General features: G+C 35.7%; 2 protein-coding genes and 1 long non-coding RNA gene across 23 annotated transcripts in view; 1 reads left to right on the top strand and 2 right to left on the bottom strand.

Annotated features, from left to right (window-relative positions):
• Positions 1–4: 4 nt before the first annotated feature.
• On the bottom strand, positions 5–1718 carry LOC129575400 (uncharacterized). Its single transcript, XR_008688795.1, has 3 exons — positions 1405–1718; positions 248–1340; positions 5–142 (listed from the first exon to the last, which is right to left on the bottom strand). It is a non-coding gene; the product is annotated as an uncharacterized LOC129575400 (long non-coding RNA).
• A 2434-nt stretch (positions 1719–4152) lies between these two features.
• Positions 4153–5534, bottom strand: LOC129575223 (coatomer subunit epsilon). The gene is made up of 3 exons (XM_055458312.1): positions 5369–5534; positions 5066–5219; positions 4153–4972 (listed from the first exon to the last, which is right to left on the bottom strand). Exons 1-3 carry the CDS (start codon positions 5492–5494, stop codon positions 4260–4262), a joined length of 993 nt encoding a protein of 330 aa, XP_055314287.1. The 5' UTR covers positions 5495–5534; the 3' UTR covers positions 4153–4259.
• Positions 5390–17537, top strand: part of LOC129575219 (ATP-binding cassette sub-family D member 1) — a 25280-nt gene continuing 13132 nt past the window's right edge. For 3 of the 21 annotated variants that reach the window (XR_008688772.1, XR_008688773.1, XM_055458299.1), the window contains exon 1: positions 6227–6753. The gene's annotated coding sequence lies outside the window, so the exon portion shown is untranslated. Of the gene's footprint in view, positions 5899–6021; positions 6754–7948; positions 8530–17537 lie in introns of those variants that run through there. The other 18 variants (XR_008688770.1, XR_008688775.1, XM_055458293.1 and 15 more) reach the window with 17 other exon arrangements.

The raw sequence follows: 17537 nt of genomic DNA, 5'->3' as shown, positions 1-17537 counted from the left end.
TGTTATTCCGTCCTCTCGAGGACTCCAAATGTAGAGTACATTCCGTTTCGGTCACGACGAACGTTGTTCATTGATGCCAGAAGTTGACGTGCCTGCGCATCGGTAGGCATAATCTTTTCCTGTGCCCGTTTTTCGAATGCTTCTGTTAATCCACATGAAAAATCAATGGCAAAATGTTCATCACATATTTAGAATAGTCTAACATGGAAATGCACACAAAACCATTTGAATTTTTAGGTTCACTTACCGCATAGAGCAGAGAATGACATGCTGCATTGACTCGATAGACTGCTGCCTTGAAGGATGGTCGTAATGAGATACTTTTTTACCATTATTGGTAACATTTTTTTTCAATATTTTCAGAAATACTTGAGTGTTTTATTTTTAAGGAAGCTTTTTTTCAATTAATATACAATATTTTCTTTCTCTTGAGATATATCTTGACTTAACCGTTTAAACTACAACACAAGAATGGAAAAAAATGGTTCGACTCAAATGAAATGTGCAAACTATATGCATCGGATTTGTTTCTTATTGCAGTGTGTGCATCAGAGAGTGTTTTTTTCTTTGATTATACACTTTTTGCGAGTGTCTGCGTTTCAAACATCCTGAAGTAATCAAATCGATTCTCCAGTATAAAATTCCGTTTGTGATTTCTATGTGTACAACCAGAGTCTGTGAGTTGTTCAGAACAGCCTGTTCTGTATGTTGGTATTGAATTATGCTGAATAGACGACATTAGCCGATGAAGAAAGAGAGAGCCAAAGGGAGTGAAATTGTTTTAAGTAATGGCAGCAGTATATTGCCTCGAATTTGCGTTGTATCAAATGAATAAAAGTCCATTATGATCGTGATTTCAGTGGAAAAAAATAGCATTGGAGATTTTTAGTTCAGTGATTCAGCCTTGATGTATCAGCAAACAGTAGAACAAACTTTTCTGTTTTCATTCCATTCAATTTCATTCTTTGCGTTCTGTAGACTAAACAACCATTTACCATTTAGAAAGAAAAGCAATTCAAAAACTCATAAACTTCATTTAATATCGGGATGAAAAGCCTTTTTTTCGGTTTTGAAAATGTATGCTTTTATTTTAAATTGAATGGTAGATATGAACATCTTGGGCGGTGCAATCATTGCCAATTAATTTGAGATTTTATTTTCGTTCAATTCAATTATCAGTAGCATGATCGCTCATCGATATCTTGGGATCACATACGATGCATCACGTACAAAGTACATGCCATTGTTGTCACAAAAAACATTGGTCATCGAATTCAGAAGATGAATTGCCTCGACATCGGTTGGCATGATCTCTCCGCAATACATGTGTTCGTATTTGCCTGTCAAAGAACAGATGAAAAATTGAATATGTTTTGAATAGTCTAATACTAAGAAGAGTCGAACTTAAGCACTCTCGGGATAGTTCAACGAACGACAGGCCACTTGTACTATCGCCATATTTCTAATTGTTGTTCAGGATAGTTGAAATAAATATCTTTTTCATATCTTCATCCATTGCCACGTCACTTGTTTCCCACAGTTTTCACGAAAATCCTTCCCTTTCTTCACTTGTACAAATATTCTTTTATTCTCTTGAGAAATAACTTTCACATTTGACGAGTCGAACGACATTACTGCAATGATCGAAGTTTTCTTCATTCGACTTAACTGGACAATGAAATAATATTGAATGTTTTGATTTCTGAAATCGATACGGTTTTTTCAGATTTGATTGGTTTGGTCTGCGTTTCTTCAAACATGCTGAAGTAATGTAAATTGATTCAAGCATACTCAAAGCATTCATATCGACGCACATATTTGATATATCTTACTTTAACAATTTCGTTTTCCCTTCGATTCTCTGTAAATAATTTGTTCATGTTCTTACTGAAAATTTGGAGGAAAAAAAACTGCACGGTTTTCGTGTTGAAAATAACTTCGGAATTTATTTTCAGTTGAAAAATATCTGAATTTTGAAGGCATATATTTTCATTTCGACAACATATTTAATTCCCTTCGATTTCGATTCTCTCACAATAATCATCTGCTACATTAGAAGTAAGAAGAATGAAAGGACTGTAGCTTATGTTTTAAAAATCAGTTTAACCCATCTTTTTCCATCTTCTGAGAAAACACGCCCTGGATATTTGAACTCTGACACTTGTTCAAGCACACTACCATTCAAAACGATTTCGTTGCTATTCTTCTTTTAAATACAAATTTCATTTGTGCATGCTCGTTTTGTTTTTAATTAAAATTCGTCTTTGAAGCCTCTAGTACATACAACCGCCTTTGGATGGGCAGCATTTGGACGCCTGTATAACGCAAATCCTACGTCGGATCACATTGCTTCAATAAGAATTTTCATTCTTCAAAGTTTCCTCTATAATTGTGTCTTTTGCACTAATCGTCTATATTAACCCTCTGGGAGTAGCTGGTACTTGGTTGATTTTTGGCTATAGATAATTAAATTTTTTTTCATAATCCTAGATTCATCATGGTTTAGTCAGGAAATATGATTGACATAAATCATAGAACAATCAAATCCATTGTTTAAAAGTGTCAAAAATGTGACTAATTGGGAGTTCGAATAATTGATTTGGTCAAATTTTTGTTTTTGCACACATTTTTGTTTATAACTTTACAATCACACTACATAGACAAATATTGCCAAAGACAAAAATAAAGAAAAAAACATTGATGAATAAAATATCCCTTTGAAGCAATGTGATCCGATCTACGGTTTACGTTCTACAGGCGTTCAAATGTTGCCCGTCTAGAGGCGGTTGTATGCATTAGAACAGCTGAGAAAGCACTCACCTGTTTTTCATCAAATTTTAAACTGTTCGAAAACCAAAACATTCTATTCATGTTTCGTATTAAGTTAAAACCAAAATTCTTCGCAAATTCAGGAAAATATTTATGATGTGTAATAAAGAAAATTAAATGAAGAGAGAAATGAAAATTTTCGTTAGTTTATAAAATTTATTTCAAATTAAACCATGATTTCATGGAAATGTGTTTTGTTTTTGAATTCAATATTTTGAAAAAATTATCCAATTATTCTTTTAAAAATATGAGATTTTAGATGTTTGCATAAGGCTTTTCGGCTTTATTAACGGAATTCATAGCAAATGAAAGTTTTAAGTATTGAAGTTGCCTCGAAATTTCTAACAAACGGATTTTCGATCATCGGCTCCAAGGACCAATTTAAATTAAACGGATCTGGTGTTTAATCGCATGAAAAGTACATTCCGTTTCGATCACGGCGAACGTTGGTCATTGAGTTCAGCAATTGACGTGCCTCCGCATTGGTTGACATAAGCCTTTCTTTTGTCATTTGCTCGAATTTTTCTGTTAATCAGGACAATCGAAAATAATTGATGAGGGTATATACAAAGATATGCAACAGAAATTCGTTGAAACTTTCTCCATAAACATGAATGTGAATAAAAACATTCCACATATTCCGTAAATGAAAATGGAAACATTTCTCATATTCCGTAAATGAAAATGGAGACACTTTAGCGCACGAAATATGATTCACAAATTCACTCGAACATTCAATTACCGCAAAGATCTGTGAATGACATACCGCATCGGTGACCCTCAAAATACTCGTACTTATGAAGAATGCTCAAAATGAGCATCTTTTTTGCATATTCCGGAAACATTTCACCACTTTACTCAATAAAAAATGCTGTATATTCCAAACTATTTTATTTCTAATTCTTCCTCTTTGCAAAAGAACTTAACTTGATCGATTAAATGACAATACAAGAATGATCTCAATTCGGTTTGATTTGAACGAACGCTTTCGAATTAGCCAATCATATACAATGTATATTTTTTTCCAATGTCTTAGTTTAAAAGCATAGTTGTGTGTGAGTTTTTCGTTTGCAATGAACTACCAACATCCTGCTATTGGAAATCAGCGGTTAGTATACAAAATTGGTGTGGTCAGTGGTGGTTGTCACACCATGTTGCCAGCAATACAATCTACTGATATACATGAATACATACCTAAAACTATGTAAATGGACCCAAGCATGATCAGCGCGTTTCTTTCGACATGCATTTTCGATACATCTTTCTTTACCTCTTTCATCTCAAATTTCATATATGTTTTATTAAACGAAAGAACGCTCCATATTTTTCAGTTTTGAAAATACTTTTCTCTGCATTTATTTTAAATCTAATGGTTATGTAGACGAAATGCTGTAACAAACGGATATTTCACTTTTAATTCTGTAATAGATCTAAGCTTGATTGGTTGGTGCATATCGTGCGCACAATCGTTGGAATTCTTGCTCCTTCCGGTCTAAATCGACGACCAGTTGACAGTGTGGATGTAAATCCTTGATTTGCGATAAATACCGATTGATGACGTCCTCTTGTGGCTTGCCGGACACATTGTAATGCTGAGCCAATGCGATTAAATTGATGAATGTGTCGAGATCGTTTGGATCTTTGTCAAGACTGTTGCGCAACGCAGCATCAGCTTCTTCATATTTCTCCTGGGCAATAAAGCAAACGGCTTGACCATTCAATAGCAAACTGGTCGGTACGAATTTATCACAAAAATCTTGGAAGATATAATAAGCATCTTGCAGCTTTTCACCGCCTTGTTCGATATGAATCCAAGCGGTGGCCAATTGCGTTAACGTGGCATCATCGTCTTTTTCTTGCATCTTCGATAGCGTACCTTTGGCAAGATCTAAACGATTGATTTTCAAGTGGCACTGCAATTGTGTGGCCAAACACTCCAAATCGGGTGAAATTTTAATGGCCGTGTGCACCAAACTCAGAGCATTCTCGTACAATTGCTCGTTATAGTAGACTGAAGCAGCTGACAATGCCCAGACTATCGATGAGTAAACGGTGTCCTCATCGGCATTTTCGTCTTCAACCACCACACTCGATCGATTTTCATCGAAGTATTTCACAATCGCACCTCGTTTATCGGCTGAATCTATGCGGTGGAAATGGGGAGAAGTGATTTAGTGTTGATTCGACTGAATGCAAATGAACAACAAACGACAAATTGACAAAATTTCAGATCTACCTATTGAATTGAAATATTCGGCAACTTTGCGAATGGCCTTCAAACCGGCTGGTGTTGATGGTGCTTCCGAGATACCATCCAAAACGACACGATACTTGTGCTGAGCAATGTATGCACGATACATGAAGCAATCCTTTTTCAAGCTGCTTCCACCCTGTAACAAAAACATTGGACGTTTATCGATAAAATTGAATCAAAATTGGACAATTAGCACGGAATTTCTCGGAATAGAACATATTTACAGCCACTTTTCATATGAAGCACACATCTATTATGATGATAATCATGTGCGTCTGTACTCACCCGCAATTTATTAATTTCATTGAGACATTGTTGATAGGCTCCAATGTAAAAGTACGTTTTCACTTCGAACAATTCATCGACTTCGTTGTTGTTTTGTCCTCCGTTTGAGTTGTTTTGACGTGACATCTTAATTTTGTGTACTTTGAACTCTGTTCACTTGGAATGAAATACTATTCGCTTCGTTTTAATTCACAAATTGTAGATGAAATAAATTCGATCGCCGCGTCAAAACAAATTTTTCAATTCAATAAATTCACGACGGATGAAATAACATAAAATGACGTGTCAGTCGATGTATCCGCTTGACAAATGTTGTCAGTTGCGTTGAAAAACCGCCGATTACAGCGCCACATTGACACTTTACTTGGGCTGTCACTTCATGACACAGCGCCAACTTTAAGTAAAACACGAACAAAACAAACAAATAAAAAAACACCAGCAGAATACCGTCGCGATAAAGAAAAAACGTTCGAGAGATTTTTTTTTTGTTGGAGTGATTCAATTGTTAAAATGTGAATTGATTACTTGCGGTAAGTGAATAATTACGATGGTGTTTTAATGACGAATTGCACGACAATGTTCGATCAAATTTCTCAGAAATAATGAAAGTAATTGACATTGCATCAACAATTACGTGTACTTTATTTTGTTTGGGTTCTGATTGAATCTCAATCACTTTGTTCTTCCGTTTGCTAATTGAAATGGTGTCGATCTGGTTTATTTGCATTTTTCTGTAAAAATGTCTGAAGTAACCGTTCGGTTGAAGTCATTTCCACGAATTCATGAGGACAGAAAAGCGTTTTTTCCTGCTTCTCTTCGCTTTCCGAAGAAAAAAAAACGAAACACAGACGGGGGGGATGGAGTGTGAGAAAGAGAGATTTCCGTCGGCTTAGTTGTGTGTAACTTTTGTTTATATGTCGGTTTCATATTCGCGAAGCTGAATCATAATAGGCTGCACGAACGGCCCCAGTGGGCATTGGTATATATGTGTTGTGTGTATGTGTGTAGCATAACATACGGCATTGCATACACACACACACACACACGCATTCGACGCAATTTTGAAAAAAATGATTCGCACGGCACTCACTGCTGCCACACATGGAATTCGCTCGTCGTTCGCCTGCGATTGCCGTATTTTCATACATACATTGCACATGAACGGGCCCGGACTGAATTTGTTCGTTCGCTTTTTTTTCTGCTGCTGCTGCTGTTGTTCCAACCAGTCAATCGTCATTGTTTTTCGCATCGATTTCGTGTGTTCGCGTTCGAGGCTCGTTCACTTTGAGTGATCGCGCGCGTACAAGTGACTCTCCGAACGATTTGATTTTTATTTATTTTTTCCACTTCGATTTTTGTTTTCATTCGGTGTGAATTGAAATTGCGTATGTTGTTTGTTTGTTTTTTTTCTATTGTCATAAATCAATTTAGTTGTTAAGAGCGTAGAGAAAAATCAATCATAAATTTTAAGTTGTTGATATTACTGTGCGTTTTATGTTAGGACTTTCTCATGATTTATACGTTTCAAGTGAGTAGTGTGTGAGCTGGTTTCTGGTTTTTTTTTTATGAGATCAAAATCCATTGTGGCGGAATGAAAGTCAAGTATCGAAGGGAGAGGGAAAGATAAACATGTGTCGCACTCTCTTACTCATTACTGAAACACATTGTGGTGACTCTATACCCGAGAGAAGAAACATTTTTTTTGTGAAAATCAAAAAGAAAATTAATGTTTTTTTTTTAAAACAAACTCAAAAAAGTCTTGTGTGTCTGAACGACGAAAAAAAGAAGTTTCTTGTTTCGATTGTCATTTATTTCAACCTACCTTGATAAAATAAAAGAAAAGCATCTCATCTCGAAATCTCAATGAAAAGCGATTCATACAAAATAGACAGACCATATGAGGTTTAAACCTTCGCCACCGAAAATAGAATCTCTTCGAAACAGAAAAAATCAATCGAGAGAAGGAAACAAAATACAAATTATGGAAATGAGATGCGCACAAATTTTTCTCTTTTTTTCGACGGTCATTGAAATAATTAAAATATATGAATCGTAAACAATATCTGCATTTTTGTCGGTCACCGGACGCCGAATTAAGGCCGGAGAGGAAAACAAAAACTTTGTATAAATGATTTGATTAAAGCCAGATATGCATATTGATCGCCCCTTGGCATCCAAATTGAAGGTAAATCTCTGTCATGATGCAAATAGATGAAGAAAAATGCCGCGACAGAAAAAAACAAAACAAACAGAGCAGTGAAGTGCAATGTCAGATTGTGAAGGAAACGGTTTTTAATTATGAGAAAAAACCAATATTTTTTTCTCTCTCCTCTTCCTCTTTGTCAATTTTCAATGGAAATCGAATGGATTTGGTGCATAGTTTGTGAGATCGACGTCAATAATTGGCTCTACTTCGATCAGCAACCAGCCAGCCTCTATTGCTCACTTGATTAGAATGTGAAAACGCTCAACAGTCGATCAGATCGAATTGATTCGTGTACAACACATGACTTCCTGAACTTCTCTCTTCGATTTGTTCCTACGTTATTATTTTTTCTATTTGTGCTGTGTAATTTACAGCAGCCGCGCACGAGTTGCCAATTTATAACACTATCCGCAGTGCTTGTGTTATTGTGGTTGTTAATCAATGGTTTACGTTTCGAATCTTTTTTTTTTGCTTTATCGAAGTAGTATTTTTTTTTTCATTTTCAATTTTTGGAATATTGCAAATTCAATTATGTCATTTCCATATTGAGAAGAACGAAAAAAAAACGCAAGTAATATCAATAATACAAGTGAAGACAAAAAAGAGATAGAAAAAAGTCAACAACAAATTTATTACTCGTTTATCCAATTATGCGAATAGTAAATAGAACCGTTGAAGTGGGCACATTGAAAAATACGTGCTAGTTTCTAACCATTTAAGACTAATACATAGACGAAAAAAAAAAACTTTGCTATTGCACAGTTCAGTTCAGTGGAGAGATTTTGTTGGTAAACAAATAGTGAGTTGCAGTCGCAATTTTGCAACAACAAAAAATAGACGTTCCGAAGTCAATGACCAATATAGAGAAAAAAGCAAATAAAAATCGACATAAATAGTGATATTGGACATTGGCATCGAAATAGATCCGGTGCGTGGGACACTCTCTCCAAATAAGGTAAATCGTAGTCGAAATTGTCTCTTGAGATCAATGAACACACACATTTCTTCCACGGTTTGCATTTGAACCATTTCATGTGACACCCAACACTTTTGGACTCGACCCAATAAATCATCAGCTGTTTACATAGCGGTATTTCGTGCTGACAACCACAGCATATATCCATAAAAACTGGCACGTTATTATTGTATTGTTGTTGATAGTTTTTAGTGTTTCGTTGATAATTGACAGTTTTTTTTGCGGCTTGTTAATCGTTTCGATTAAGATTTCGATTTGGTATTTTTGGCATCGACGTCATTGCTCGACAACGACAACACTGGCTCAATACATCGAGGTGTGTTGAACGTTGAAGCACTGTTTGAGTGCTGTTGTGATTAGGATCGGATCGAATCATAAACTTGTTTTATTCCCATTCAATTCACTGTTTGTAATTGTTTATCATTTTTCATCCAAAACCGATTCGCTGAACGATTAGATAGAAACCATTCTCAAACTCCTCCTATTACCAACTGTTCATATCGGATTTCGTGACTAGCTAAAAAAAAAAGTTCAGGCAACTTTTAGGTATGTTTTTTTTGCTATTCTTAGCATTACCACTCCAAATCATAACTGTCGAACGGTTGAAAATCTGCAATTCAACAAATCAAGATCTATTGAGCGAAACCACTCCGAAGACTAGACATTTACAATCTTTTCGATTGATGGATCAGATGACTGATTTTTTCTAATTTTCCTTTTGCTATTCTCTTCTAAATCAAATCTTGTTGCCACTTTTTTTAGACTCGTTTAACAGAAAAAGACATTAGTTTTAAATAAATTTAACAAAATTTGGCATTCGTTCCGTGGACAGACTGATTAGAACCGATTTTTACGACTATTCTTTGTTCTTAATTCCATATCAATTTTGTGCTATCATTTGTACGTGTTCTGCGAACACTGTTCGTCATTTTGTTTTCACAGATTTTTCGGTTCGCATTACGTTTGAATCTATATATATATATATATATACAGTGCTAGGCGGTTTCGAATTATTCACGTCATTTCGGCATTTTAAATATGATATGCGAGCATAATTTATGAGCTGTGTTTCTTTTTTGTATATGACGTAAAACCACATTTTAACTCGACCAGTTCAATCATTATTCGATTACTAGTTTATATTCTTTATTCGAATGGAAAGAATCTGGTTCTTGCTCAGAAATTATGTAAAAAACGCAAACGCGAGCGAATTCGAAACGATATTGAGATGAAAAATGCAAAATTACCAATTCTAAATCTAGTCTCGACCGAACCCAAGAACTAGAGAATTGGTATTTGCCATCCCAATATTGCAAGCAATACTGAGACAGCTGACCAGCATATGATTTTCTTTCACCATCGCCTCTTAGAGCGGAAGCACAAGTCACGACCGACTTATATGTACAACCGGCGATCAACAGTATAGCGTTTCGAAATCAAAATATACTAAACTCGGTAAATTCGTGATTTAGCGAATTATAAGAATCAGCCAAAATGAAAAAAAATTCTTCGTCCGTTCATTCGCATTGTGTAATACGAGCAATTATGGAAAATTACCGCCAAAACATGGCTATGCATGTAATGCGAAAAGAGATTATCACTTGGCACACTTAATGCCACGGCAAAGAAAACATGATTTATTCAAATCACCTCATTCTAATCAACCTAAACCCAAACCCGAAAAACAAAAACTTGAGCAAAAACACTAAACAACTCTCCATTTCATTTGGTCATCACAAAAAGGCGTAAAATCTCCTTTGTTTCGGTCCAAATTCGTTTCGATGTGAAACAGCTGTGAGCGGAAAATGTGAGAGTGAGAGATTGAATAGAAAAAAAATGAAATAAACGCTGCCAACTGACCCAAATCGAAATGATACTTGACACTGATAGTGTGCCATTATGCTGGAATATGAACGAATGAAAAATTGAACAAAGGCACATTTTCCAAGTACTTGTACATACCGTGTGAGTGCGCGCACGATGATCGGTTTTAATTAATGAAACAAAACCAAATGAAAGAGAAAAAAAGCATTGAATGCTCGTTCGCCTCATTCTCAAAGTGCAGCGCAGGTATTCGTACAAAGTCCCATTTTGCGTGTTATCGTCATCATTGGTTTCATTCCATAATTAAACAACAACAACAAATACTGATCTCTCCGCCAACAATCATCAATTGTGAATAAAAAAAAACAACGAAAACATATCGTGTGTGCGTCGTGTTTCGCTTCGTTGCTTTATCGATAGCAATTCGTTTTCTACGAAACAGTACACGCGTTGGATTCTCTTTAAAATAATTTTTCAATGTTGCTGCTACTTCTTTTCCATAAGTTCGACTATTTCATCATACCGAACGACTTTCAAACGAAACTGGTTCGCTGAAAATTCTACTCGTTGTTAATATGCGTGCACAATTTTTGAAATCATGATGAGCGTGAACGCTCTGCGTCATCGTTCTTAATGTGCTTGCTGCATGTTTATGTGCTTGCTTCGTTTTTTTCTTCTTCTGGAAATATTGTTCATGCGAGATCTTCCCTCTTTTTTTTAGTGTGACGTGTGAGAGAGTGGAAGCATGTGAAAGAAAAAAGCGCGTTTTAATGAGATGCCACAGCTGTTTTATGGCAAGTTCTGTCAATGATGAACATTTGTCACAGCAGCCAATTGCCAAAATTCAAGTGCACTCACGCATTCGAACAGAATTGACTATGCTGAAATTGCCATTGATTTTAAAAATAGCAGAAGAAGAAAAATAAAACTGCATTCAATAACACACCCAATAAATGATCACCGAGGCCAGACAACTTTTACTCACAAACATCTTGTTATCGGCCGCGGTACCACGTTTTATATTCAGCATATTTCTAAAATTCAGCAGCGAAAAACCAAAGGCCAATAAAGGAATTTAAAAAAAAACACACGAATTAAATGCAAAGCATAAATCAAGTTAAGATACCCAAGCGATGACCATTTTCGTAGCGAAAGAGCATAATCCGTTTTCATAGTTCAAGCTTAAGGCGAAGCCAAGTAGTAATCTAAACAGAGTCATTGATCATGTTATAAATAAAAGTTTGATAAGGTTAAAATATTAACGCCTTCAGAAAATGAGCAAATGGTGAAGCCTATTTTAATCTTGAAGCAATTAATTAAGTCCATTAAATGAAGAATTGAAGATTTTATCAAAGGCGTAAAAGACCTGAAAAAAAAAGTTAAAATAGAAGAAAAAGATCCTTTTATGTGCTTCGGCTCTCCTCCAGCCCATTTTGACTATAGCTTGAAAAGGCTGAAAAAGAGTTGCATTTGTAAAAAAGCCCAAGCCAATTGGCCCAACGGCTGAAAATCATTCTTGGTCAACAGTTGTTGACTCAACACGTAAATAAGAAAGAAAAATTATTTTAAGCGAAATCAATTAAGGATCGATCTACCGAAGAAGAAAGTAATCGCACTATGTCTCGTATATTGAAGAACCGCTTTGACACACAGAGTCTGTGTAGAATGCACAACTGCATTAAAAATGAATTTCAATAAATAATTATCGATTCTTTTCCATATGAGTGTCAAATTAACTAGTTACACTATCAATTCCAGGTGTTTAGCTTTGGATTGCAGACTTTTGATATGTTCAAAGTGGTCATTTTTCGTTTTTCTTTTCGCTATGTTTGTTGGTTTCTTTGTTTTCGGTCTATTGTTGATGGATTGAAGTTTCCCTTTTATGCGCGATTCAACCGAAGAAACTAGACATAATTGCAGTGGCTGGAATCGCACAGAACAATGGCAAAATAATGTTGGAAACAGCCAGAAAAAAATACACACACAACATATCGCAAACACGTTCCGAAGTGTTGAAGTGAAAAAAAAAATGCTAGAAGACACGCGATACGTTGCCAAACGTCAAGAGTAAGAAGAAGAAAAACCGTTGCCGAACGTCAGATAGTCATTATCGCGTCGAAATGAATTTATATTTTGTTGTGGCAGCAACAGAAAACCAAAATACCCACAAGAATTTGTGATCAGGAACCGAAAACTGTTGTGATCAGAATCAGTTGCCGACTACTCATTTGGCACTGTCTGATTGCGCGCAAGTAATGGGCGCCATAAATTCAGAGGGAAAAAAAGTTATATTACAAGAAGTGGCAGCAGGCACAGCTTGGGAATGAGCCACAACCAGAGGTGGTCTGTCAAATTGTCCATCGAACGAACGAACGAACGAACCAGTCGACTCACTTAATTGAACCGATCAACCTCAAGAACTAGATCGACATTACAAGAAAAGAGTCCATTTTCTGCATTTCGGACCAGGTGACATCGACCCGATCTCAATTCCGCGTTTTCTATTACTCCGTAAAAGATCCAACACAGAGATACTTTACTTTTCGTTGCATGCCAATGTTTACGTACAAATAAGAATAGCACAAAGAATAAAAACATCGATCGCTTGTATTTTTGGATTTGTATCAATTTTTGGTTTGCGTTTGTTTCCTCGAACAAGTTGTCGCGAAAGCACGCCGAAATTATGTAAATTGTGTGTTTTTATTGCTTCTATCAAACACATAAAAATCATGGTTGTTGTGTTTTTGTGAGCAAAAGCACTTCAGGTTTGGCGCTGCTTGAACAACGACGACGAACACAAAAAGAACGGCTCTATCTAAATTTAAACTCTCTGTGATTTTTTAAAACCTGATTTCAGTTCAGGCTCAAAAATTCCACATTGTTTGTGTTCGCTTTTGATTGTCTTCCACAAAAGGTGCGTACACACACAAAAAATGTCTTTCCCTATCGCAGAAAGCGACGATAAAAAAGAAAGAATTATGACGTGATCGTGTCAACTTTACCATTTTCCGAGCATTCGACGGTGCGATGAGTTTCAGTGGATCGCAAACAATTGCCAGATTTATCTGTATGATTATTCACATTTCAAACAATAAACAAGCACTTGCGTTTCTTTCCATACCATTCTTGAACTATGGCCTTTCACGTCGAGAACAGTCGAAAGCAAAACAACGTGCCAACGCGAAAAATCTCTGACACACACACACACAAACACCAAATCAACTTCGCCCGAATGAACGAATCAACGTAGACTGGAGAATGATGTGTATTGAATTGATTCGCAGCGCACATGGGAAATAAATGAATGTAATATGTTTATTTTTAAACGGTTTGTTCGTTAATTACTCGGCTAAGTTCACACAATAATTGACGGTAATACGTAAATGGGATTCGAAACACATTCTGATTTTGAATCAATCGCTGATGGATTATTTACAAGTTTCATGCAAGATTTTTTCCGTGAAATCGCGGCAAAAATGAACACATTTTCGGCACATTTCAATGGGTTTTTCTGTGTTTTTTTTTCTTTGAAAGAATAAATCTTTTGTTTTGTCGCCAAAACCATTCTCAGAATAAAGCAATTTATAAAGAAGTTATTTATAATAATTCTTTTGAAGATCTTTAAAAATTAATGAATCAATCGCTTACACTCGAAATCTTTTTGGAGGAAAAGTTTGAGTTGTCAAGGCTTTTGAAATGAATCCATTTTTCCAGAAACTCAAAACGACTTTTTTCAAAATTACTCAAGTTTTTTCTTCTGAAATACTCCAATTAATTCTCTGGAATACTGTAATAAATCTTGCTCGAAAAGAAATTACCAGTCAAAAAGTGTATGGTTACGTGACCGTTTTTGTTCATCTCCATTCTGCTGACTTCTCCGAGCCAATTTGTGTGGCAAAACTAATTTTTGTTCAGGTGGTCAAAGAAATCTTTGATAAAGCTATGCCCACCACGTTGAGTCAATATTCAAAAAAAATATCTTTTCAGTTCGTTCCACAATTAACTAGTCAAAAGGAAGAATTGACTTTTGATGAAAAAAGTGTGTTTTTGAATTGGATTCTGTGGCAATGCAAATGCCTTATTACTGAATGTAAATTCAGAAGTTGTCGCTTCGAATCTATTCGCATATGACACAACGAAAAGAAGAAAGAGAAAAAGGGGAAAAAAAGATCAAGTGAAATTGACGTAAAACAACTCACACAAACAATTCATCATGATCCCGTGTAAATAAATAGTGTTTTGCAGCGCAGCAACGATGGCGCACGCGGTTGTGTTGTCGTGTTTGAACTCTTTGCTAGTGATTGTCGACAGATTGAACGCTGATTGCGTTTACATGACAAGCACAAAGCGATTTCAATGAGGATTAGAGGGAATCTAGTAATTCGTAACGCGTGCTGACCACCATATTGCGCACAATACACACGCTCACATATGCAAACGAACGGTGGAACAAAAAAAGTCCCCATCAAACGATTGCGGGCAATCGATTTTGAATTGAACTCCGGTGTCAAGAGAGGCTATGGTGGTTCTCCTTCATGCAAGTTTTTTTTTATTCGCTGTCAAACGGAAAATTTTTAATTCCGCCTGAATCAACTTAGAAGAAAAAAATGAATTCACGCGATCATTCTATTTGCGTTAATCTGAATGACTGATGGAGGATTTGTGTGATTTCGATTTCAATGGTATTTTGCAATTATTATCGGTGAATTTACATAAAATTAAAACAAAAAAATTTCTCCGTCGTTTTCCGTGAATAAATAGCAAATTCAAAAATATACAACCGCCCGCAGCACAGTTCATCGCATTGAACTGATTATTATGTGCGGTGTTTTTGTTTGTATATACAAATATATTTGCTGCTATTTTTCTAGTGTGTGTGTGTGTGTGTGTGTGTGTGTTTCATGCGGATAGTGTGGCTAATGTTCAAACATCATAACGATTTTTTATTCTTAGCCTAATTGTTCCTCTTCTTTTCTCGCTTCGTTGCGATGCGATGCTGCTTCGTTTCCATCCCTCTTCATACCGCCGTAACTGCTACTGCTGTTCCAATAGCAAACTTCTAGCACATTCCATAAAGTGACCTTTCCAGTCGTTCTCAATACAAAATGACTGAAGTTTATCATTTTCGTTGTTTTTTCGGTGTGCGTGTATTCACCATTGCGAGACAAACAAACATTAAGTCAAATCTATACATAAATCACAACCACATTGGCGCTTCCATTTGCATTGAATGAAATGTTTTGCGCTTGATTTGCCATTGAGCATCCATCAGCTAGTGGAAATATTGCCGAAAAAAAAACACAGTGCGCAACTAAACAATTTCATTAGATTTCACAATTGAAATCGACCATACCTACAATTTTTTTTTCCAGCTCGGTGTGTGCGTTGTAATTGTTATTGTTGTTTTTGCTGTTTCGTTTCTTTTTTCGTTCGCTTTTCCAATATTTGCTCCGTAATTACATTTGCAGTAATAATAATATATATTGGCCTTGACTTCCTCACTTATTCATTATTGCTTTATCTTTGATCTCCCACTCGTCGTCGTTATTTTCGTGTTCGGACCGTCGATTAATAATGAGTGAAAAAAACGCCACACACTCTTGAATGAATACATTAAAAAAAAAACGTTTTAAAATAACAAAACAAACTTCATTGAACCGGTGCATTTTGTTATGTTGTTTATTTTATGCCTTTATGGAAATTACCAAGACAAAATACCGTTAAATTGAGTCTTTTTTATCGCTCTTGAGCTTCGTAAATATCGGTTGTGGTTTCAAGCGAAAGTGCAAATGTTTCGAAGAGAGAATTTGAAATTTTATGTGTGAAATGAAAGTTAAATTGAAGACGACCATCTCTATGTTCAAGAGTATCTCAATTTCTGTGTCTATGCCGACCCATTTAATAATTCAAAGAGAAAAAAAAGGTTTGATCGTTTTTATGTGGTATCGGCAGCTCTTTTTTCATTTAATTTAATGGAGAAAAAAGAAAACACTTAAAACGAGATGAAGCTTTTATGTGTAAGTGTGGGGAAATGAAGGAAAAGAGACAATTCAATTTCCGAACATGGACACAACATTTATGATTGTGCTAAAATGTGTGGCCGAAATGAAATTGTGAAAGTTCTGCACCATCAGACGAACCGTGAATGAATAAACAATTTCATTTAACCGAATGACGCATCTAATTTGTTTTACATGGAATTTTCGGTATTGTTCAAGAAATCTGCGATCTTTCAGCTTAAGTTTTTCTTTTTTCTCTCTCTCTCTCTCTCTATTTCTCTCTATTTCTCTCTTTGAATTCATTCACCAATAATTTTATTCTCGTATGCTTTCTGAGCCTTCTGTCTCTTTTTCGATTATTCGAAAGATCCACCTTCTTTACTGTCTCTCTTTACTTAGTTTAACTCTCTTTCTTCTAAATTGTCTCTTTTCTCCGTTTCTCTTGTGTACTCTTCAAACTTTGTCTCTATCACTTTCTGGTTTTTTCCTCTGAATCACCGTCGCAATCTCGGCCGAGCACTCGATTGAATGGAGCACATTTGCAACGAATCTCACAACAGAATTTCGTGTGCGCAAAATAAGTTTTTTTTCCTATTCCTTCGTTCAGTCAAAATTCCTAATATTGTGTCGTATGTGTATAGTTGATAAATTTTTTTTTCTGTATTTCTGCATCTCTATTTATAGTTGGTCGCGTATTTGTTGTGGATATTTTTTTCTATTTTAATCTAAGATATTTTTTCAATTGGCGCAAACATGTGTGTGTTTTTTTGCTCCATACATGTATAGTACAATATATATGTGGTCACATATAGTAAAACTGTAAACATTGTATATGATGGTTTTGCAATGCACTTGTTGTTTTATTGATTAAAACAAGCAATTCCAAAATCGAACGTATGGCAACAGATGGAGAGAGAGCAAAAACCAAATGTGTAGCAATTGAAAAATTGCAAGTCTATCGTTGCTCCATGAACTTTTTCGAATACATACGAAATAACGGCGATGCGTGTGTGTGTGTGTGTGTGTTTGTGTAATTGCACGACTGCTCCTAAATCTGATTGAATTCACTTGCAAGCAGGGAGTGTAACTCCGAGGAGGAGGAATGAGGAGGAGGAGTGCGCTGAGGAGGTTCCTCCTCCTCACATGAGGAGGAAATAAAAATTA

The sequence above is a fragment of the Sitodiplosis mosellana genome, unplaced genomic scaffold (genome assembly GCF_009176505.1).
Source record: "Sitodiplosis mosellana isolate CC-2019 unplaced genomic scaffold, AAFC_SMos_1.0 Smas_scaffold_6166, whole genome shotgun sequence".
Lineage (NCBI taxonomy): Eukaryota > Metazoa > Arthropoda > Insecta > Diptera > Cecidomyiidae > Sitodiplosis > Sitodiplosis mosellana.
The sequence above is the reverse complement of the archived record's forward strand: the minus strand, read 5'-3'. Positions and strand labels throughout refer to the sequence as shown.